Raw genomic sequence first — 25,785 nt, forward strand, 5'->3', positions numbered from 1 at the left:
GCCTTGCGCCTGAGCGTCCGTGGCTATATAAAGCGCGAAAAGTCACTATTCCACGCGAACGAAGTCGCGGGCACAGCTAGTATACTATATGTTCGGAGAGTTTGACTTTTCAAAGGATACTTGACACGTTTTTCAGGTTGAATATACTGTGATACCATGACAGTACAAGCTCCGCAGCCACCTTCGCCACAGCCATACTTCGTGCCAGTGAGGTGCAGCTTCCTGCGTAGATACCACAACAACGTCCATTCCGGATCCGGGGACGGCTCTATCACCTGAAATATTAAAAGATCTTAATGAACCCACCTACTATATCTATACTAATAAATAAAATTGGAGTGTCTGTCTGTAATTTCGAAATAACTACCTCATATTAAGCTCATATGGTTATTTGAACGATACCAACACTGAATAACACGTTTTTAAAATTTTTGTCTGTCTGTCTGTCTGTCTGTCTGTCTGTCTGTCTGTCTGTTTGAAAAGGCTAATCTCCGGAACGGCTGAACCGATTTTGACGGGATTTTCACAGACAAGTTGAGTATTGACCAGGGCGTAAAATAGGCTACTTTTTTAACCGACTTTCAAAAAGGGAGTTGTGTTTTTCTACCTATGTACACCGAAATCTCCGAGATTTCTGAACCGATTTGCGTAATTTTTTTTTTAATCGATAGAGAAACTTTGCGACATTGTTTCATAAAAAATTTGGAGTCCAACTCCTCAATCCTGATGCTGCAGGGGATCTGACCAATCCACGCGGGCGAAGCTGCGGGCATCAGCTAGTACTAAATAAATTCAATAAATTTTGCACGCCATGCTTGGCAGAATATGTGATTTTACCTAATATTTAAGACCAATGTATATTATACCATATTCTAGCAAATAAACAGTTCTTATTCTTATTCTACTTAACAGGGCTCTCTCCGTCACTCGTTTCCACTCGTTTCATACAATCGTAGTTCCAGTTTCATTTGAATGTTAAGCAACCAAAGTCCATGAAATTTTGCAGACATATTCTAGAAACTAATATCTGTGTCTGTGGTGTTTTAGATTTTTCTAAAAATATGTAGTTTTAAAATTACAGGGGCTCAAAGATTTGTATGAAAATTTTAAGACCGCGTAACTTTGAAACCGAATATTTTAACAGAAATCTGGAAAACCACAGACATAGATATTAGTTTCTAGAATATATGTGCAAGATTTCATGGACTTTGGTTGCTTAGTATTCAAATGAAATTGGAACTACGATTGTATGAAACGAGTGGAAACGAGTGACGGAGAGAGCCCTCTTAAGCAAGCGACTGGAAATGTAACATCTAAGTTTACCTAAAGAAGTTTACCTACCTCCCTAGTTTAGCTTTGGATGCATACCTAGTCTGTTGGTGATGATGATTATTATCAGAGTAATTAAGACTAGGTACATCTACTCAATGATTTTTCGTTTTCGCAGGACCATTCCCTACTAGGTACTTATATGTCAGTAATAAACGTCAGGGGGCATGAGACTAGAGAGGCTGTGGAGGATTGGGTGCAATGCATGAATTAGCTATAGCATCCACTAATTTGTGAGTAACTCATGTCGAACTCATTATATTTTTAACTAATTTCTTAAACTGAACACTTTCAAGAAAAGTTTTTATGTAATCCTGTGAAGATGATACTGCCATTGTCGGAATTTGAATGCTATAAGCCTACTTTGTCGTATTAGTTTATAAATTGCGAAAAACCAAATTAATTTTGAATTTTGCCGGCAAAACCGTCTCATGCACCTTAAGATATCTACCTATCTGGATTACACTAAGTAGGTAGCTACTTACCTACTGCTCTTAATCTCACTAACTAGCAGTCGCACTAATAGGTACTACCTACCTACCTACTGAACTAAAACCATACCCTATCTAGTATCTAGTATCTACGATTATCTACGTAAGTGTATGCTTAAAACTTGTTTTTCCAGTTATGATGTACCTACGCAGTATACCTAGGTACTCAGACCAATCTGTAGGAACCGACATACGAAACCTACAAAACATAAAAGTCGGTCAAGTGCGAATCGGACTCGCACACGAAGGATTCCGTACCAATACAAGAAATAACATCAGAATCATTGTCATCTTTTTGTGTCCCGTACCAAAAAGCTGCTATTACTAAGACTCGGGACTCCCCTGTCCAGATCCGTGTGTCTGTCAGCGGGCTGTATATCGTCAACCGTAATAGGCAGAGAGCTGAAATTTTCACAGAATGTTTAGGTATTTCTATTGCCGCTATATCAACAAAAATAAGCGTTATTTCTTGTAGGTGCGAGGCTACGGAACCCTTCGTGTACGAGTCCGACGCACACTTGACCGTTGCTCGTTAGGTAGACTAAGTACACCTACTACAGGTAGATAGTAGATATTAATGAATATAGAATTCGGTTACGATATTAAGTAACTAACTATATCAACATAATATTATAAGTTCAGTGCAAAAGATATTACCAATTTTATCAATTAGAGGAATTTGACTGTTACCTCTTACCTATTATCTTTTCATAGAATTCTGAAATCAAAATCAGGTTATGTACCTACAATAATTATTATTAATCTAAGTACAAAATCTTCTTGCGTTGTGTAATAATGTACCTACAGACGTAGATTTACGAGACACCTAAGGCTAAACAAACCATGCACCATCAATAAATAATTATTAAATAGGTAGGTACCTACTAGGTAAGGTACCTAGACCCTACCTAATAAAAATATGTACATAATAATTTAAATAATCGTTAAAAAACTCACCTTCTTTCCATTGACAAAGAATATCAAGGACGTTTCTCTGTTTTGGGGTAGAAAATCTTCCAAGTTATCCATGCTGCTGTGTATTAGGTAAAGCCGAACTTTTTATTCAGATAAAATTTCATTTGGCTCAATACGTCTTTCTGTCTTCTGCTGCCGCATCCGATGCAATCCGTGGATTGCGAACGACTGAGGATTGGGAGAGCGTCGAGCGAGGGCGAGGCGATGGTCGGTGGGCGATGGTGATTCGGCGGGCTCACTTGATAAACTTACTAGATAGGTAGGTAACTTTTAATTTGTAGCTAGGTCATTTAGGCGCTGTACGAATTATTATAATATGACTTATTTTACTTATAGAGAGAGAGCTAGCGAGTGCCAGACCTTCGTTATTTTATAAAAGCAGAAAGTTTCTCTTCCTCTATTGTCCCCAACACAGAAAATATACTTTATACTTACCTACTATGACGTAAGATTTTTTACACCTTTGTTACCTATTAACTCCCAAAGCCACCATGATCCAAACTTCATACCTAGTTAGTCACTGATTGTTCCTCCGTGTTGGGGACAGTACGCAGAGAAACTTCTAGCTTTTATAAAATAACGAAGGTCTGGCACTCGCTGGCTCTTAGTCCATTATGATATGGGCACACTTAACTCTTAACTCGCCAGTCACTGCACACGAACAATGCGAGTCAAATAAAATCGTAAATAATAATAATTAATTCTGTTAAATAATACCTACCTGCCTACCATGACCTAGAATCTCAATGATGCCAATATTTCACGTCGGGTGTGTGCTGTGCAGTGTGCACCTCTGTGTAGTACCTAGGTATCCTTTATCCAAAAAGCGACTAACTATTGTAACTACAAAGAGTAGGTAGTTTGTGAGTTATCGCCAAGAAACATACTTAGTTAAAAAACTGATCTTTCTAAAAACAGTTTGTTACATAGGACCAAATTAAAAACCGGCCAAGTGCGAGTCATACTCGCGCACCGAGGATCCCGTACTCGGGTATTTTTTTCGACATTTTGCACGATAAATGAAAAACTATTATACTTACATAAAAATAAATAAAAATCTGTTTTAGAATGTACGGGTAAAGCCCTTTCATATGATACCCCAGTTGGTATAGTTATCTACCTTTGAAAATTGAAAATACGAATTATATTTATTATTCATATTTTTTTGGCGATATAACCACAATGTCACGATTTTCGGATTTTTTCCATTACTTGTGCTATAAGACCTACTCGTACCTACCTGCCTTTCACGATTCCAGGTCAACGGGAAGTGCCGTATTGGTATTTTTGACAGTCACGACAGACAGAAGATAAAGTAATCCTATAGCATTATTTTTGGAAACATCAGTTTTAAGATTTTAACAGAAAATTTCTACGTTTTTGATGATAATTATTAAAAAATTACTTTTTGCAGTGAACCGCTTTTCAAACATAGGCAGTTCTGGTCATATAATATTATTGTACTCTTTGTGGTTACTACAGCTCGAACGCAAGTGGTTGGTAAGTGGCGTAGTGGTGGCTTGTTATAATTGTATGTTTCCAGACGTATTGTACTTTCAGGGTTACTACCTACTTGCCTAATTAAATACAAGAAAGAATCGGCCAAGTGCAAGTCACAGTTACGTACCGAAGGTTCCGCATCTTTAACAAAATGGCTAAACTATTCAACCGCCTCAAAATCAAAATAATCTAGATGGCGCTACAAATTAAAAAAAAAGCACAAAAAACCACGTCGAGCTACATTTGCTAAATGTAAAAAATTATTAGGTGTAATTTTGGACTGTCTAGATTCTAGAAACAAGTGTAAATTAAAAATTTAAAACACCCCCGACGATTCAAAGTATCTGAGTTTTCAAAACATCATTTTCAAATAAATAATTATGTATTTAGGCAACGTCCATCTTGACAGCTTGACATTTGTCTATTGACATAATATTATGAACCTAACGGTTATCTAACCTTCTTTTCTACAAGAAAACTAGAAAAGAGCTGATAACTATTAACAATATTATTATGAGTCTTCGCAATAACTGCGCCAAGGGTTGGGATGAAATATCTGTTTCAATTTTAAAACAAACTCGTGACATTCTTGTTCCCATCTTTAAACATGTTTTTAACTTATGTATGATACAAGGTTCGTTTCCTTCTGTTCTAAAGAAAGCTGTGGTACACCCGATCTATAAGAGTGGCAGCAGGGACCAAGTAACTAATTATCGGCCTATTTCAGTTTTAACTTCAATCTCTAAAATTTTTGAAAAGATCTTGAACAATCGCTTAATCTTGTACTTGAATAAATTAGATATCATCTCAGAACAACAATTTGGCTTTAGGCAAGGAAAATCAACAGAGGATGCCGTTATCGAGCTTACCAGTCATATATCAAAAATATTGAATCAAAACAGAAAACAGTAGGCATCTTCCTTGATTTGTCTAAAGCATTTGACACCGTGTCTGTCCCTATTCTTATGGATCGGTTGGAAGCCATCGGAATCAGGGGTAACGTTTTTAACTTATTTAAAGATTACTTAACCAATCGCAGTCAATATGTTAAAATAGGCCCCCACTTAAGCAAGGAAGATAATATTGAATATGGTGTGCCTCAGGGCAGCGTGCTCGGCCCAACTCTGTTCCTGATATATATCAACAACCTATGCCAGATGAATATTCCGTATACTAAAATCATATCTTATGCTGATGACACCGTACTACTGGTACAGGGTCAGAGTTGGGATCAGGTACGTAACCGTGCTGAATCGGCATTAAAGCATGTCATGAACTGGCTAAATACAAACCTACTGACATTAAATGTCCCTAAAACTAAACTTATTACTTTTGATACCACCATATACACTCAACCTGATTCCTTCTCCATTAAAGCTCATTCTTGTAAATTGCCTAATGAGAAATGCTCTTGTTTCTCAATACAAAGAACTACCGACATCAAATATTTAGGGTTAACAATAGAGAGTACTCTTAGCTGGAAAAAACATATAAACGTTTTGGTTAATCGTATCCGAAAGCTTATGTTTATTCTGAGGAAGCTGAGAACGGTCTGCGACCAAAAATTATTGAAAACTGTGTACTTTGCACTAGTGCAGTCCTTACTATCGTACTGCATCACAGTTTGGGGTGGCTCCAATAAAACTGATATGTTACGACTGGAGCGCGCCCAAAGAGGTATTCTTAAGGTTCTGGGTAGCAGACCGCGCAGGTATCCCACGTCGGCACTTTACCAAGAGTGGGACGTTTTGAATGTCCGGCAGCTCTTTATCTCCCAGGTTATTTTACGCAAACACTCAGAAACAAAAGCTCAATCCGAAGCAAATGTTAATATTTTAATAAGACGCAAACCAAAGATATTCTTAATGTTGCCGAGGAGAACCGCACTTGCCGGAAGACATTACCACTTCCTTAGCCCTAAACTTTATAATAGAATAAATGACACACTTAATATATCTAAATACAAAAAACCCAACTTAAAAAAAACGGTTAATGCTTGGTTAAAGAAACTTAGTTACTATGAAGTTGAGGACTTGATCGCCGAAGTGAAATCATAGCAAGTTGTCTTTTACACACCCGTCGTACCTACTATAATAAACATCATACATACAAATAATATCACACACACACACACACACACACACACACATACACACACACACACACACACACACACACACACACACACACTTGCACACTTCTGTTTTACATTACTATTCTACATAATTATTATTTTTAAAATACTGTATAGTTAAGTTCTAATCGATGGATCCGAGGGAAGGCTGCGGTGCCCGTAACACAGGTTTTCCTAGTACGGGTGCCAAAGCACTCACAAAAAATCTTTATTTTACTTTGTGCTTTACTTTGTTTTGTATTCTCCGTTTTGGAAGCCCTGTTTTCCGAGACACAGTTTTTACTAGTTCAGGAAACAGGTGCACATGCAGTAATGTTTATTATTATAACTAATTGTGTTTTGTTACGTTTATGTTACATTTGTTTCTGAGCCAAATAAATTTATCTTTATCTTTATCTTAACTCTTAAACGGCTGAACCAATTTTTTTAGATTATAGTTAAGAACACTCTCGATCAAGCCACCTTTCAAACAAAAAAAACTAAATTAAAATCGGTTCATTCGTTTAGGCGCTACGATGCCACAGACAGATAGGTACACAGAAACACAGATACACAGATACACAGATACACAGATACACACGTCAAACTTATAACACCCCTCTTTTTGGGTCGGGGGTTAAAAATCTTTTTCGTTTAGGATCGCGTAACTTTGTTAGTCAAGGTTTTTGCTCCTGCTTTGGTTTTTTCTTTCACGGTTTATTGCGATGTTCTAGTTCGGAAAAGAAATAAGTATTTCATAGACCCAAAATATCATGTTCATAATAATTATGTACGAAACCCTAAAAGAGCGAGATTCGCACTTAACCGGTTTTTATTATTTTGGAACGGTCTAAGGAGGCCTAAAAAGGACCTTGAACTTCATTTCAGAAACAATTTAACAAGATATCTACCTAGAAACTTACGAAACACCAAGTAGGTCGATACTAAAGTATTTCAGAATGTTCAGAAACTATATCTATACCTCGTTATAGTGAATAGAAACAAAATAAAAATTATATTTAATATATTTAGTAGGTACCTAATAAATAAATATAAGTAATCTATACTACTAAATAAAATCGAAGTTTCTACCTGTAATTTCGAAATAACTACCTCATGTTTTATCTTAATATATCTTAAATAATATCCTCTCAATGGTTATTCGAACTGAATCACATTTTTAAAAATTTTGTCGGTCTGTCTGTTTTGAACGAACTCCTCAGCCTTGATGCTGTAAGAAATTGCATTCCTAAATCGTGGTAATCCAAGATCCCGCGGGCGAAGCCGCGTGCATCATATAGTATACAAAATTAAACGGGAAAAAATTACTAATAGAGTTTAAAGATTAACGACAAAGAAATAGTAAAGTTGTTTGCTACTTATTTTATAAACTTAAAACTGTAATTTTTTTTCTACAAAGAAAATCCTTTCTAAAACCTATTATTACAAGTGTAAATTAAAAATTTATAACACCTGAGTGAAGGTTACTAGAAAACTAGGTAACTAGAAAAAGCTGATAACTTTCAAATGGCTGAACCGATTTTCTTGGATTATAGCTAAAGAACACTCTCGATCAAGCCACCTTTCAAACAAAAAAAACTAAATTAAAATCGGTTCATTAATTTAGGAGCTACGATGCTACAGACAGATACACACGTCAAACTTATAACACCCCTTTTTTTGGGTCGGGGGTTAAAAATTATTTTTATACAGGATACTTAGTAATATTATATAAGCAGGTAGGTATCTATAGAAATATTTGTTGTTTTTATTTAAACTAAGTAAGCGGGTAACTACCTACTTAATATTACCTGTATTCAAGAAAAATTACCATGTAGGCAGAGGCGTTTGAAGATTTTCTTTAGCTTCTCAGTGCAGTATTGCGATTTATTTTGTCTTCACGGCGGGCGTTTCCGCACTAAGGAGTATTGAAATACTGAAAAGCTTTAAGCTACAGAACAACGTTTTAACTTATGGGGCGCCTACATATTCGAAAGATTTTTCTGTAATCGTAAAAAATAAAACAGGTGGAGTTGGTACAGAACCCTAATTAATAATTCTGATTTTAATTTCAACAATTTATTAAAACAATCTACCTACATAACATCTAAGTTCTTTACATAAAATACAAAATATAAGCAATAAGGTAAAAAATGCTATACAGTTAGTCATAAAAGCAAGAATGCAACATTCTTCACAATACTGAAATATATACCTATTGTTAAATCTGAAAATTTGTCTTGACTAACTGACTGAAAGTCATGATATTTATTTATTTTAACATAATTTTACTAACGTCACACAATACGGAAAGCGATTAATGACGTCACAAGGTGTAGTTGAAAAATAAACATTTTCCCACAGAAATTACAGAATTTTTATGTTAAAAAATTGAAAAATATTTTTTGTTTAGGTAGGTACGATTTGTGACGCGCCGTCATTAATCGCTTTTCTTACAGTGTGACGTTAAATAATTAATTATGTTAAAATAAATAAAAATCATGATTTTTTTTTTAATTATTCTCTTTAATGATAAATTCTAGCCCCATAAACTACCGCTATACAAAACAGTGATTTGCTTTGCATAAGATCTTAGAGGAATATTATGCATTGCTGATACTTCTGTTGTAAACAATCTCTAAATTAAAATGACAGGTCTAAATGTAGCTATCCCTTTTATAATGCATTTTTCAGAAAAGGATAGCACTAGATTTAGATTTGTCTATTTAGTACATATTATTAGAGGTTACATATGAAAATAATAATTAACATTATGCTACACTATATTTGACCTATTTAGTTAATGCATTTATATACAACTGTATTAGCCCCTATGATTATTTTATTTTTTCAATATCATTAAATATTACAAAGTTGCTTCAACAGTAACTTTTTATGAAAATATTCTTAAACATTTGTGTGTTAATCAATTACAGATTGTTTGATTGTTCACTAAAACTTCAACAAAAAGACTTTGTAAAAAAAATACATACATAATTACATAACGTTAAAAGTTAAGACAACCATATTTTTTAAGCGTAGTCTAATTACACACCTAATATAATATTTTAATAAACCTATGCTGATTGCAAACTATATAACTTCATCATTTCTTTTTCTTCGAATTTGGTATGAATACTTGAGTATGAAATTACTGTGCAATCAACATAAGTCAGTTACTAAACAGTTTTTAAAATACCTTTCTGTTCCAACTCTTTTTCCACAACAGTACCTTCATATCTTATTTTGTCTTTCAAAGCTTCTTGCATCAATTGAGCGTCAAATCTTTGCCTCGACCATTCATACCTACAATATGACCAGTAGACTAGAGTGGTGATTGCAAAGGTGCCAACTCCAATATGTTGGGAGAGAAGTGGTTTGGAGGTTTTTAAAAATGATGCTACTCCTACTCCAACACCTGATGCTATACCATATAGAAAACTCTCCCTGAAGCATGGTATTTTCGACAAGTCCCTTCCAAATAGCACTAGACCCTGAAAAAATGTCTCTTAAAATATGATACTTTACTTAATTTATATGAATACACAATAAATGTTGTTTTTGTATTGTATTTTAGAGAGTATAAAACACAAAAATGTTTCTACATATGTATGTATGTCCATTATAGACTTTGAAACCGTCCAACAGACTGTTTATACTTTCTTTAATCCAAAAATGTACCTAGTTTTTCAAAACTAACAAATAGGTAACATCTTAAGTGAATCACTAAGCCGCAGCTCTAAATCCATTATTTCACTGTTTATTCTAAAGGGCTTCTGATACCGTCAAGTGGCTTTACATCAAGCAGGTAGATTTTTGCTTGAGCCAAGCATTTCAACCGTTTACAAAGTTAGCTTGATGCTTAGGCAAGCATTTATGTGCTTAATGGTGATTGATGTGATTTTATATTTTTGCTTGACGCCAGCTTCTGACAGGCAAAGCCCTTTCATATACCTCACTTGGTATTGAAACACATTTTCATATTTTTTTTGTGATGTAACCACAAATTCACGGTTTTTGGAATTATTCCCCTTTACTTGTGCTATAAGACCTACCTACAACCCGGTTACTAAAAGATTGGACCTGGCGTCAAGACGTCACTGCGACGCATGGGTGCGGTGTGCAAAAAAGCATCATTAAGAATATTTAGGTATGAAACTTAAATGTTTGTGAAAAACTCTGGGTATGCTATGTTGGTATTGTCTTAGTTTGGCGTTTATCATACATTGAAATTGAAAAAAGCGAGGTCCATTCTTTTAGTAACGGGGTTGTACCTACTAAATTTCATGATTCTTAGTCAAAGGGAAGTAGTTACCCTATATTATGTTTTCTTAACAGATACGACAGAGGACAGACAGACTCTGTTCCGTTTCATAAAAAAATCCATACCTTCTTCTTTTCTTCATCAGGATCTTCTTCAAGCATACTTTTCACTACTGTATCCATATTATTAGCTAATATAATAACCTCCTCTTAGACAGTTCTGCGAAAATGATTTAGGTATATTGTGCTTAGATCAACTAACTAGTTACTTAGTCTTATTAGCTAGCGATTATTTGAGACTCATATAATAACTTTACTAATAATTTCATTAACGATTACAGATTACAGCTTTTGTTAAAAACTTGCACTAAAATACTTAGCAAAATATTTTTAGAAACAAATATATAATATTTTTGTTTTTTAACTGTCGTTTCTAGACGTAGTGAAGTGTTTACATACTCTTTGGTTTCTAGTCGTTTCGCTTAATCGTCTAAAAAATATCGATGTATCGATATATCGATATTTGGTTTAAAAATATAAATATTTCGATTCATCGATATACATCAAAAAACTAATAATAATTATTATGATTAAAATATAGTATTTGAAACATGTCACTTGTTTTCAATAACAAATAACTCGTATGCTGCTCGTATGTATTTTCAAATCACCGTTTTCAAGGTTCATGCGATATAGCACGCTGACAGAAAGACGGATGGACAGCGGAGGCTTGGTATTAAGTAATAGGGTCCCAAGCATCCTTCGGTTACGGAACCGTAAAAAGTACGGTATCGATCTGGATACAAATTAAAGGTTTATCGATACTTTTTGGCACTTCCCACGGCACTTCCGACATCCCGTCGTACTTCTGCTCTGACATTAATTTAATAGTGTTGCCAGATGATGTGTAAGGCAATTCCAACGACACCTTGAAAAAATTATGTAGCTAGATAAAAAACAATAAATTATTGTAATCATTAAGGTGTATGAGACGGGTCTGCCCGCGAAATTCAAATTTAATTTGGTTTTTTGCAATTTGTAAACTATTATGACAAAGTAGGCTTATGGCATTTTAATTGCCAAATATTTTGGGAGCAATGACCCTCCCACCCAAAATTAAAATGCCTTTAACTTTGTAAATCTTTGTTGGATTTTAATTTTTTTTTCAGCATACGTCATTATTTTTATCCTAGTTTAGAATAAAGTAATAATAATCATCAAATTCAAAAGTAGGAAAATACTCAATTGCTCAAAAACAGGTCAGCGTCAATCGTAAGTCCAGCGTAGGAACCTACTTGTGTTAGTAGAGGTCAGTGAACAGTGAACACAAATCAATGATGTTGTCAGACGTAAATTGTCAGTGTCAATTGTCAATGTCATGTCACTTTTTGACAGTAGCGCTGATAAAGAATTTTTATTTCGTTTCGATTACTTTTTCGCAAATTTCTCTTCTCAAATCCCAATTCATAATTTTGATAAAAATCTCAGCTTGTAAAATCTAGAAATGTTTAAACACTAGTATCGCTTGTTATTTATCGCGAACCGCTCTCTGTGTGTTAAGTAAAATTTGTGAAATTGCGCGAGTGCCGTTTTCTAAACCTAAAACAGCTTTTACTTGGTAAAAAAATACATAAAAATCGTATCTCTGCTTTCATTTAGGTGGATAACCAGTATTATCACTATGGACCTGTGACCACATAGTCCTTATCGGCGTTTTATGTCAGGTACGTATTGTAAATAACTTCCAATAGGTTGGTTCTTACATAGCTAATGAATATTATTTGTAAGTAGGTACCTACTTATTAAATACACACATAAGTATTATTAATAAATAAGTGCTATTATTTTACTAAGTAGATACTTAAGTACATGAATATTATTTTGCTTAAAAGTTTATGTAAATAAAATAAGTAAGTACCTACTTCAAAGACTTTAATATTAAATAAGTTAACAGGAAACATTTCTTCATAATTGTAATTTAAACTCATCAGTAATGTGGATCATGGATTTGACAACCTGCTGCTACTGAACTGGCTAGTTATGGTGACACTAACAGTTTATAGGTACTTTACTTACTTTTTGACTCCTTTGAGTTATTTAAAAAGTAAATAAGTATTATCGCACCTATCTAGTAAAGACTGTTATTTACAAAGTTATTTATTGTATCAAAATTGTAGGCAAAGCCGATTGTAAGTACATCGATATAATATGTGCAATTGCATACTTCACAAATAACGGGGGGGGGGGGGGGGGGGGGTAAATACCTCTTGTTGTTAAAGTCAGTAAAAATGTCAGTCAATCAAAATCATGTTCATTAGGTTAATTTATTTATTTGTACAATTTCTGTAGAGAATAATTATTATTAGTTATGACAGATTTGCATGACAATAAAACCAATACATGCAGAGAGGAAATACATATCATAGCACCTTTATTTCTTTTCCAAGTTTTAAGTATTAAAATATGTTGTAAAGCAGGTTGCAAGTAGGTATACAATTACATACATCACTAATAAGGGGAGGTAAATTCCTATATTTTTGAAGTCAGTTGAAAATATCAATCAATCAAAATCATTTAAATTTTATTATCTGTTCAATTGTTCTATAGATGATAATAATTAATAAACCAATTTTATGGGTACAATTATTTACTCACCTTAACCTTAAACTAAAGCTATGAGGGTTCTAAATTCACACTAGTCTAAAAAGTTTTATTCACAGTGCTGTGAAATTTAATTTCACAGTCTTAACTGGTTTTGTTTGCCAGCTATTCAATATGTTTGCCTACAAACAAAGCATATTTTTCCACTTCACAGTGGTAATTGTAGTGGTTTTTTTGAATATTTTTATCCAAACACTAGCTGACTCCCACAACTTCATTCATGTGAATTTAGGTTTTTTTTAGATCATTTTGAAATTTCTCAAAAGACAAGCTCAAGACAACAACACCTTCACTAAGATTGTTTTTAATATTTTCAGCTCTGTTTTTATGTTACTATTTTATTTACTTATATTAATTAGGTTTTTTATTTTTAAACTTTTATTGTTGTTTCAGATTGAATAAAATTAATTTACTGTGAATCTGCTTCATAATAATTAAAATCTTTGTTATAATAATTGTTACTATATGGGTTATAATTATTATTGCCTGAAATAAAAATTATTATTTACTAGCTGATGCCCGCAGCTTCGCCCGCGTGGATTGGTCAGATCCCCTGCAGCATCAGGATTGAGGAGTTGGACTCCAAATTTTTTATGAAACAATGTCGCAAAGTTCCTCTATCGATTAAAAAAGAAATGACGCAAATCGGTTCAGAAATCTCGGAGATTTCGGTGTACATAGGTAGAAAAACACAACTCTCTTTTTGAAAGTCGGTTAAAAAAGTAGGCTATTTTACGCCCTGGTCAATCCTCTACTTGCCTGTGAAAGTCCCGTCAAAATCGGTTCAGCCGTTCCAAAGATTAGCCTTTTCAAACAGACAGACAGACAGACAGACAGACAGACAGACAGACAAAAATTTTAAAAACGTGTGATTCAGTTATGGTATCGTTCAAATAACCATATGAGCTTAATATGAGGTAGTTATTTCGAAATTACAGACAGACACTCCAATTTTATTTATTAGTATAGATTTATTATGGTCATAAAACCTTTTTTGTTGATGGCAGGAAAATCTTAAGTTATCTATTTTCCTGCTGCTTACCTAGCTTAATTATACATATTTCTAAAAAAATCTCTTGTGTCCTTATGAGCTCGTCTTGGAGGTCAAAGTTCCTTTGATGCATGTATCTTGACTGCTTGTGCCTTAGCAAGCTGCTCTACTGGATATCTGGCTTGAGGCAAACGCCCGTTAGGAAGCAGCCTCGCTTCTAAATACATAATAATTCTGTTCATTTTAATAAAGGATTTATTAAAAACAAACAGGACAATACTATGTTTAAATACCTAAGCTGCAATTTATGTCATATTTAATATTCATAGTTCACTATAAATAGTTCTGAACCATGCTAAATACCTACCTACCTAACAATCAGTTGAGAAATCGACATCTGCAGCGCGACGCCTTCACCAGGTAGCGCGCGAAGCTCATGCTTTTAAGTAACGGTGACCTTATAATACCATAGAGGCTTGATATTGCTAGCGACTATTGCAATATGAAGTCGTACTTTTATAGTAACTTCACAGGTCTATTATGACCTATATTACCAAAGCTGATTAAACAAATCACAGGAACTTCTTGGACAAATGCTTTGTCAGTTAAGGAATAAAATAGATGGAATTATATATTAATAACGCGGTAGCTACTTTAAAAGTGCTGAAGACGTGGCGCAGACTGCTAGTTTGATGTTAGTTATTTACATTGGTTGAAAATCTCTGACCAATACCTATGTATTACACCTGACTGGTCATAAGTCTATATTTATTATTCTACGTGTTGAATTACAAATAATAGTCTTTGTAATAATAAATAGTAGACTCCTAAACAAGTTTCGAAAACCTCTAACCACTAAAATAAGGTCACCTCCACCTTGTAGTATAATTATAAGAATTAATTTATCGAAGCAACTTAAAAACTAAGTAGGTAGCCTGTACATCATGATCATCGTTTTCATCATCTTGACTAGCTAGCCCCCGACCCTAGCCCCTACCATAATGACGTATTCTCTATTCGTATTCTCCCTATTGACGTTTCCGCCCTAATGCTTTATACTGGAAATACTCTGGTAACTATTTTAATTTTTTCCGGAATGAGTGGGTGGATTTTACTTGGAATACTTCCAATTTTACAGACTACGTTACAATCCGTATCGTCTCTTATTGATATTTTCTTTACATATTTTCATGGACACAAAAAATTATTTCTTAGGTCAATGCATTTACATAATCTATTTAAATAAATACATTTATTTTGATATTTGCATAATCTATTGTTAGGAAAAAATGATCTACCTAAGTAATTAAATCTGTTCTGCCATAGTTCGCGCGAAAACTAAAAGGAATATCGAAAGAGATTATTAACCTTGCACTATTGTTTCTCTTCCGCCAAGATCAAGAATAACATTTTCTTAATTGAGTAGAATTTCTCATCAAGATCAGAATAGGTTGTCTTCCGGGCGTTATTTTATTGCTTGGTATAGAGAAACCTATCTTATAAAAAAAAATAGTTTCTCTTTCACATTGTCTGAAATGATAGGTACTTTCAAAGATATAATTCCGAGATAAAGGCTAAGTCTTTATAATTATGTAAGTGTAATTAATTATCATTTTAACGATGTACCTACTTATTTTAGTTTTATCTATTGTTTTGTTTGCGTTATTTTATTTTCTTTGTAACCCCCGATCCAAAAAGAGGGGTGTTATAAGTTTGACGTTTATATCTGTGTATCTGTCTGTGGCATCGTAGCTCCTAAACTAATGAACCGATTTCAATTTAGTTTTTTTTTGTTTGAAAGGTGGCTTGATCGAGAGTGTTCTTAGCTATATTCCAAGAAAATAATCGGTTCAGCCGTTTGAAAGTTATCAGCTCTTTTCTAGTTACTGTAACCTTCACTTGTCGGGGGTGTTATAAATTTTTAATTTACACTTGTGTAGATACATTTTGAACGTCCATGTTGTGTGTTGCACAGATGCACATTCGACACGTGCTAGCATTTGTTTATCCGAGCACGCAATCTGTACTTCATTTCTAATCTAATTAGGTCAAATAAAACATTGATAATATTACGAGTACCTAGGTAGGTAACCTTTACCCAAATACAAAATATTCTAGGTGCCCTATACTTACTTAATAAACTAAATTTCGGACGTTATATACATATTAATGATGAAAATCAAAATGTTCTCTCAGGATTTTTAAAGACCTTATCTAAAAAAGTCATCTATTTAGTACAGAAATAAGTCGAAATAGCGACGATGAAAATATGTTCCCCTTTTCAGGTCGTAAGCTTGCAAAGCGAAGAAATTAGTTTTTGAGATGGTAGACTAATTTAACCAAAAACTGCTTGAGTTTTTCCCAAACTACGGAACCCTTTTTATTTCAAAATTTACAGAAGATGAATCAAAAAGACTGACCGGCGAATATCCTTATATTTTAATATCTTAATATTCAGTGTTACATTTACTTAATTATTTAAAAAGTCTAAACTCACTATGTAATAATTCTAAAGTTGAGAATCATCATGATCAACCCATTGCTGGCCAACTACTGAGAACGAGTCTTTTCTCAATGTTAGAAGAGTTTAGACTTCAGGCCATAGTCTGCCATGCTGGCCCAATGCGGATTGGCAGACTTCACACACCTTCGAGACCATGCAGAACTTTCAGGCGTGCAGGTTTCCTCACGATGTTTTCCTTCACCGTTAAAGCGTGAGTAATAGTAGTGAGCGTAAGTGATATTTGATTGTTTTAAAAACGCACATAACTCCGAAAAGAAAAGTTAGAGGTGCGTGACCGGGATTGAACCCCCGACCTCGAAAAGAAAGCGGACGTCTTAACTACTAGGCTATCACTGTTATATATTGATACTTACTTAATGTTATTCCTGCAACACTCGGTCGCTCTTGTTTTCACGGTGCACAATTTTGTCTTATCATTTTGTACTTACAAACACCTATTTACTTAATTATATTTACTCAAGAAGAAGATAACAATTATAATTGCACCAATAATTAATAAATTAATAATTTCACCATAGTAAGTAGGTACCTATTTATACTGAAATTATTCGGTTTTTACGATTGTAAGTATTCAATATCATTCTCATACCTAAGTTAAGCACATCTTCAAGTACACAAATGATAGAGACGTTTCAAGTCAGGTTTATTCTGATCTTTAGTAAAATAATTTTACAGACAGACAGGTTTTTCTAAATGAGTATGTCGTAGGTTTTGCTGGTAAAAGGTAAAGCGTGTTTTTCTATTAGGTTTGAACAAAGCTATTGATTGGAATTTTTTCATCATCATCCTGCGGAATTACAAGTCTTTGTGGGTTCTGGTCTCCTTCACGGTCTTCCACAATCTTCTTCCATTCATCGCGGTTCTTCGTTTGCCTTCTCACGTTTGTGTACCTACTGTGCATTCCATCCATAGTCCATCTGCGATACCTTCAATCTTCGTATTTATCTTCCAGTTCAACAAACTCCCAGAGCAAACGTCTTTATTTCTCACTAAATAGACATATGCTTTGTTTACTGTGTAAGTTATCTGAATCTAGGCAGTCTTGAATTTAAAATTAATTAATGTGTAATTCATCTATGTGTCCTCCTACAACATCCTGCATTTTGATTAAGTACTTTTATAATTATGTAACACTCACTAACTACCACCTACTACCTACCTACTAGTAGTTATATCTTTGGGTTTATATTGGTACCTATCAAAGTGCTTATACTTATAATTACTGAAGCTGTTACCGTGTTTAGGTATTTGAAAAACTAAAACATCCCGGAAAAGTCAACGTGGAGGCCACAAGACGGAGGCAATGTTTTACAGTTACACTACACAATATCCATTTTAGTTTAAAAGCAACAAAATGTAAAATACAATTTCATTCTATTAAAAAACTTTCTGCTTGTGATACCATTCTTGCATACCATACCACATAAGGATAAGCCAGTTAAAACTACAATAATACTTATGAATTTCCTAAAATAATACTTATGGAATAATTTTCCGCCTGTTAATAATTCTGTTGAATTGTTCACTTTTGTCAGCGTTGCCTAACCCATGGTATAGTTTAATTGTACGGTCAAGCAACGGTTGCGGGCAGAACTTGCGATTTTATTTTAATCTAAATTAAAAAAACCTAATCAATTTTTTTATCTCATAGCACCTTGATGAAATTTGAACGGCACAATGGGGCAATATTTCCCTGGATGTACAAAAACCGACCAAGTGCGAGTCAGACTCGCGCACCGGGGGTTCCGTACTCGGGTAAAATGTCGGGAAAAAATCCGACGTTTTGCACGATAACTCCAATACTATTAAGTATGCACAAAAATAAATAAAATCAGTTTTAGAATGTACAGGTAAAGCACTTTCATATGATACCCGACTTGGTATATCTTACTTTCAAAATTGAAAATACTAATATTATTTGTTCATGTAACCACAAATACTCGGTTTTTGAATTTTTCCTTTACTTGTACTATAAGGGATCCGTTTTTTCCTTTTGAGGAACGGGACCCAAAAAAATAGCAATTTTGGAATTATAATAACAGGTTATAAAAATCAGAATGTAGAGATGCAAAGAAAGGACTTATTCGCTTCAGCAATTGAGAGAACAAGAAGGTTTAACCTTCATCAATATCTGAGGTGTCGAAACATTCGCGTCGAGTTGTTCCGTGTGAATCAGAGTGTGCTGGTGTTTCACTTGTTCGCACGCCTGAAATAGTCAGTGCAGTAAAGTAATTAGCGACGTCTACAGTCTACACTTCACATTTGGGCGCGTACATCTTCTATCTTAGCATTTTGGCACGCAACTAAGGACCAAAAACATATTGCGTGCGTAGAAACTGGTTATACAACTGAGTGAAGTCTAAAGTGGTCTAACCGATAGTGTTGCCTACTTGTGCAGCTTGTGCCTTGGCTTTGTGGATTTGTGTAAAGTGTTACACGAAAAGATCTATTTTGTAAGTAGCCGTTCTTTGTACGAGCCATGTGTTTTATGTCCAAATAACAGATGATGCTTTTATAAGTATTTAACATTTAGAGCAGCGAGAATATATTTTTCAAATAGACACTGTAGTGAATCAACATTTAAGTACAATTTCCTTTGTTCCGGTTTCTCTATAAGGCGTATTTATATGATTAACAATAACCTGGTTATCTGATCACTGAGGTTTGCGGTTGTGGATTAAGGAATTCGTAGTAGATTGCAGTTATATCTGACCTTTCACTCTTTGTTTATACATCGATTCGAGGTCTATTTGAATTAAGGAACGTTAAATATGGTAACTATGGTAAAGTTATTAATATGACTAGAGAAAAACACGTCGAATTTGGGTTGGTTAAAAATAGTTTTACACTTTTGACGCAGTAATTATCTAGCTACTTTGTATAGAAGTTTGTGAGACCTAGAAGGAATGGAGGAGGCTTCAACCGTTGCTACACAACCACTTTAATATAAATATGCCATGCGATAAAACCGATAAAACCTTTCAGGATGATACTTTATTTATTTGTTAAGTAATATTGTTGTGATACTGTTCTAATACGAAAACGAGTAGACACTATGAACAATAAATACCTTTAACATTACTGAATTTCATTTTAGAATGCATTTTGATAGTGATATATCAATAATGATAGTCATTATTCATTACCTACGACTTGAATAAGTTAACTTTAGTAAAGGAAAGAGAAGAAAGGAATATGAACTTCAAATTACAGATAACTTTTATTATTTACAAAGTTAGATGCACAATGTGTTATCTATATCTGATAGACAAGGCATACCTACTTGATATGATAATATGATAGGTGACAAACTAATATAATAAGTAATAACGAACATGTGCGTAAACATTATCTGCACACGTAATAATATGAGATCAGATTTTTTATAATGGTAATGGCGCCGATTCTGTAGTCTTTCTCCAAACTAAATTTAAATTATCTGCATCTTTTTCTTTTTAATATTGCTAAAAAAGGACAGAACATGAATTTTACACTTAGAGCTATAATCCACGAGGTTTGACAGCTCTAAATTCAATTTAAAACTGTCAATTTATGTCCGTCCTTTTCATATTGCGTTAGTAAGAGTAAGATGCGAATACTCTAAAACTTATCGATTCGAATCATTGATTCCGGTCACAACTAGGTAAATTGTAGAGTACTTTTTAGAGTACTTTCCCATTCCTACCAGTGTAATATGAAAAGGACAGACACAGTTTTAAATTTAATTTAGAACTGTCAAAACTTCAGCTGCCAGTTGCGAACCTATAGTTTTGTAGCGTGCACTAAAATTTTGTGTCTTTAAATTTAAAATTCATGTTCCGTCCTTTTTTAGCAATGTCAAAAATAAGAAATGCAGATACCTAATCAAAACCAAGAGAATCGATGCCACTGATATTTAAGTAAAACATTTCTTAACTTAGTTTGAGCTGTGCTCTGCTGCCTTTTATATCAAGATTATAATCATAAATAGTTGGAATATATTACGGGTATTATTATTATTTATACCCAAAACAAAATTATAGAGTTTACTTTTCATAGAGGTCTGACCTGATAAAAAGTTTTGTTAAACCCAATAATTTTAATTACTTACTTAATAATATGATATTCATACTTAATATTCAATAGTGCAAAAAGACAAATTGCAGTATTAACTATAGCTGCAGGTTGCAACGTTCTGCTACCAGATGTCGTTAACGCTTGCTTAGATCGAGAATGGTAAAAATCTCTTGAGATTCTCTGATTTATTAATTGAGGGCATGATGCACTCTAGGGCAGGCCTCACAGCTACTTAGTTAATGTGGATTTAAATTCAGCCTTGTGAGCAATTTATGTACATTACTATAATATCATATAGTTACTTAGTATTAATTTCCTTATTGTGTGTAGTTTGGACCATAAACATACCACGCTGTTTATGAGTTGTTATGTACTTCCATGTAGTACCTATCAACCTACCTGTTGGTACCTTCTTGTAGTGTAAAAACATATCATATTTCTATTAATAAAGCACGATTACAAATACGTATTACAGATAATATTATTTTAGTCTCGGTATCGGTCCCGTATGATATCGGCAACTATGTCCCTTGGCAGCATAGTCGCTCGTGCGGTTTTCGCTAGGGAAGTTTTGGCGCTTCTGCCCGGCCGCCGGCTGAAGTAAACATACACGTTGTAAACAAGTTGTCTCGTGTCCGCTGGTAGCTCTACCCGGGAGTCTTCCGAGGTCTCTGCGGCCCTGCCACTGTACAATCTCCTCCAACTAAACATTGTCCATGCAGTCATCGCCTCCGCTCCGTATTGCGCCGTCTTGACCGCCAGAAACTTTTGGTTTATTTAAAAAATTGTCTACTTCAATACCTTCTTCACTTTAATAATACTAATGTTAGTCTGCTGCTCTTTTATTTAAATTCAATTCTACTGTCACTGTTGATTGTTCGTCAATAAATGAATGCACTTGCACTGCACAAACTCAAGATGTTATTGCGTATCGTCGATTTATGTCGCGGCGTTGACAAATAAAAATATCCGATCCTAGCGAACGGTGGCTAGTAACTGGTAGCGCAAAGGCCGTAGAAGCCTACATCGGCAATCTGTTCACACAATCGTGACATCCGCTTTATTCGGAACGTGATCACAATATAGTATATCCGATAAATATACCACAAGCGATACCTCTACAAATTAAGCGTTCAATCCTGCCGAAGATAGAACTAAAGCCGTTATATAATGGCTTGTTTAGAAAATAATCGTATTCACATAACAGTGCATGTGACTTCATGTCACACCGTAACGTCTATGCGCCTTTTGCAACCATCAGATAGCCAAACTAACTTGTCCTAAATTACCACGTCAAAAGCTTAGAAGTCTTTGTTGTTCTACATAATTTATGAAGCAGTGTCTTGTGTGTATTGATTTTCTTAGTATCATGAAGTTCTTGTTTTTCCACGTGAAACTATACTTACTATGAACACTGAAGGCTAAAGAATTGATAACAAAGATGATTTTATTTTATATCAAGCTAATTATAAAACAATTGTATAGATTTGCAAAAAATATAAAAGTTCGTTTCATTTGTACAAAATAAAATCATTTTTTTTTTATTATTATTTCATGTAGGACAATAATTTATCTCTTATACAGCGTCATAGTGACTCTATCACCGGTTCGGAAAGCAGATAGATAGCTATGATCTTAACCGATCTTCAACTTACACCAGTAAAAATGGAAGTTTGAACAGAAAAGTATACCCAATAGATAAAATGTAATAGATATCAATTTTGCAGTCAAATATTTAAATGTATTCAACAATCTCGTAGGTTCTAGTTTTGTATAGGATGTATAACTAAGCAAATCCAATTTGAGACTTCACGAGAAAATCCATAAACATTTTAAAGAAAACCTAACGGTCGGTAAATATGAAAGCGATGTACAATAAGAGGTTTATACACTGACCTCTACTAATAATACGTCAATTTCAGTGGAATTGAACTTTTATATCAATCGAGTGTGTTCAACATTCATTTAATTTTATTTTATTTTAATCGGCTTTAAATAATACTAGAGGCTCTAGTGTAACCATGTGATTTCTATAGATAGATAAATCAGTCATTTAGTATGGGCAGGGACGAAAGAACGTTGTCATTAGACGTCTCCATACAATTTTGACAGTTTCAACTAGTTACGTTACTCCGCATCATTGAAGCTATTAAGTAATTGTCACTCGGGTCTCTGGTCTATTTCAACTTTACCAACACAAGTGTAAATTAAAAATTTATAACACCCCCGACAAGTGAAGGTTACAGTAACTAGAAAAGACCGAAAAGACCTGATAACTTTCAAACGGCTGAACTGATTTTCTTGGACTATTCCGCGCCTACGATCTAAAGTATCTGAGTTTTCCAAAACATCATTTTCAAATAAATAATTATGTATTTAAGCAACGTCCATCTTGACAGCTTGACATTTGTCAATTGACATAATATTATGAACCTAACGGTTATCTAACCTTCTTTTCTACAAGAAAACTAGAAAAGAGCTGATAACTCTTAAACGGCTGAACCAATTTTTTTGAATTATAGCTAAGAACACTCTCGATCAAGCCACCTTTCAAACAAAAAAAAGTAAATTAAAATCAGTTCATTCGTTTAGGCGCTACGATGCCACAGACAGATACACAGATACACACGTCAAACTTATAACACCCCTCTTTTTGGGTCGGGGGTTAATAAAAGCGTAATCATTAGATTATCAGCTATTATTACTTATGTAAATAATAACGAATAAGTGATAACACTGACCTAACTGATTTACATGAAAATTCTCGTATGAGTGTTAGGTTCAACATTAAAGTAGGTACAAGGTGTCTGGCAAAACGTCGCGATCTTGTTGAGAGATACCTTTATCCACATCCAAAGGTATTTTAGAGGTCATTTGATAGCATTTGGCTGGCTCTGCAAACTCAATAGGATCGTCATTCATGACGTTTTACCAAACAACTAAGTATATAAAATGCTGAACAGTCAAGTCAGGGTCGGCAGAATAATAAATGGGAGTGAGACCTTGGTTACTAAAAAGATGTAATTTAGAAGATGTCTTTACAAATATCATAAAAGGAGATTCGTTTTTATCGACGCCATACGACACTTTAATCATACATGACATAATGTCAATATTTGATAACGCACATGATATTAGAAATCACGATCGTGAACTGTGACCATAGCCTAATATTTGACATATAATATCATAGATTAAGGATCAAACCGAGAGTTTCCCCACTCTAGTTCACTCTGCTATTGATATCACTCTGTCTACAGACCACCGACCCTGACGTTGCATAACGGTTGTTTCGTTGAATGCGCTGAAATAGATGTAATAGGTACCTACACAGTCGGCAATTTTATGGTATCTAAAAGCGTAACAATGTCAGTGTCCTCGGCGTCATCTGCATGAAGTTTTGGATAGGTACTACAAACCATTGTTCCATCAATGTCGAGCTCCCTGGCGCAGTGTTATGCGCTGTGATCTTATTAGTGGGAGGTCCCAGGTTCGATTTCCGGCAAGGGTTTGGAATTTTATAGCTTCTAATTTTCTAGTCGGGTCTGGTGGGAGGCTTAGGCCGTGGCTAGTTACCACCCTACCAGCAAGCAATTTAGTGTTCCGGTACGATGCCGTGTAGAAACCAAAGGATTTAATGAAAAACTGCCATACCCCTTCCAGGTTAGTCCGCTTCAGTGCCAGTGAGATTGCAGTCAAGGGCTAACTTGTATCTAAAAAAAAATTAATAGATACTATTTAAGATCTCTTCTACTGTATGTGCAATGTGCATGTGCTATACAATGATTTGAATTGTTCTAAAACTTGTACTTGTTTTGCATTTATAAAAAGCCTTAGGTATGTAAATACAGAATAGAAGTAAGTAACGTCTTGAATGTTTAATTCTAAATATTTACTTAGTTAAGCGTCGAATGTTGCGTTGTTTTTGGGTTTCTGTGAATGATCCTTATCCTTAGGGATTGTATGGATTCTTAATCTTATTAGTACTTTTCCGTCTTCTTTGACTCCATCTTGTTGTCACTGTTTTTCTAGAGATCGTTGATCTTATTAGGCCAGGAAGTTTATTGGTGCACATTTATTCGAGAATTTTGCTATTTTCACATGGTTTAAAGTTTCTAGAAGAAGGCTGTATACTAATGTTTTATATTTCTTTGTAAGTTTTAACAATAAATAAATAAAAACTTGTTAGGTGGGTGGGGTCTATCTACTCAAGTAAATAGTTACAAATTCTAAGAGTATGTGTACTTATATTTTGTTTGTCTGTGCGTTGGAAAGCCAAATGTACGATTGTCAACAGTAAATACTCTAGGGTAAATTGAGGTGTGTCTTATTACTGTTTGCGATTGCTTTCTTCTAGAACAGGCATGATGTAGATAGGCTCAGAATATGTAATAGTAAAGGTAGAGATTCAACACAACCAATCAGATTATTGAGAGATGACGTGATAAAATTATTAAGATAACCTGATTGGTCTATTTAACACACCTCCATACCCCTTCGCTTCAGTGGAAACTGGAAACGCATCCATATGAGCACCTTTAATGTGAAAAAATTGCAAGGATTTTCGAAATATAAGTTCCTTCACTCTTTTAAATTACCTATTGCATAAGAGGAACCATGTGCAGTGTAGACAATTAGCTCACTCTAGTTAATTTTAGTTCCTTCATGAGTCATTTGTAGTATGTACTCGTACAGTCCTAATTAAAACCTTCATAAAATTAATTATCGTCAGTTAACTTCCAAACGAATCTAAACGGTTTAGTCAGTATATTTAATCAGACACACCTAAGAGCTCGATTGCTGTTGTAACGTTCCTATTTTTTTAAATTACAACAATATTCATCATCATCATTATCGATCGTTAAACGCCCACAGCTGGACA

The 25,785-nt window shown here is 34.3% G+C and overlaps 3 protein-coding genes across 4 annotated transcripts in view; 1 reads left to right on the forward strand and 2 right to left on the reverse strand.

Moving 5' to 3' along the window:
* Nucleotides 1–3,066, reverse strand: part of LOC123869421 (xanthine dehydrogenase-like) — a 24,803-nt gene extending 21,737 nt beyond the window's left edge. Inside the window, exons 1-2 of the mRNA XM_045912335.1 lie at nt 2,778–3,066; nt 121–275 (exon numbers count right to left, since the gene is read on the reverse strand). Of these exons, the coding sequence (XP_045768291.1) occupies nt 121–275; nt 2,778–2,849 (227 nt within the window). The 5' untranslated portion in view covers nt 2,850–3,066. The remainder of the gene's footprint in view (nt 1–120; nt 276–2,777) is intronic.
* A 5,370-nt stretch (nt 3,067–8,436) lies between these two features.
* On the reverse strand, nt 8,437–11,118 carry LOC123869433 (cytochrome c oxidase assembly protein COX20, mitochondrial). Its single transcript, XM_045912355.1, has 2 exons — nt 10,798–11,118; nt 8,437–9,902 (listed from the first exon to the last, which is right to left on the reverse strand). Exons 1-2 carry the CDS (start codon nt 10,852–10,854, stop codon nt 9,588–9,590), a joined length of 372 nt encoding a protein of 123 aa, XP_045768311.1. The 5' UTR covers nt 10,855–11,118; the 3' UTR covers nt 8,437–9,587.
* Nucleotides 11,119–12,061: 943 nt separating this feature from the next.
* The window catches only part of LOC123869426 (protein numb), a 32,940-nt gene continuing 19,216 nt past the window's right edge, over nt 12,062–25,785 (forward strand). The window contains exon 1 of one of the 2 annotated variants that reach the window (XM_045912348.1): nt 12,062–12,395. The gene's annotated coding sequence lies outside the window, so the exon portion shown is untranslated. Of the gene's footprint in view, nt 12,396–18,987; nt 19,301–25,785 lie in introns of those variants that run through there. The other variant, XM_045912347.1, reaches the window with a different exon arrangement.

Source organism: Maniola jurtina, chromosome 11 (assembly GCF_905333055.1).
Source record: "Maniola jurtina chromosome 11, ilManJurt1.1, whole genome shotgun sequence".
Lineage (NCBI taxonomy): Eukaryota > Metazoa > Arthropoda > Insecta > Lepidoptera > Nymphalidae > Maniola > Maniola jurtina.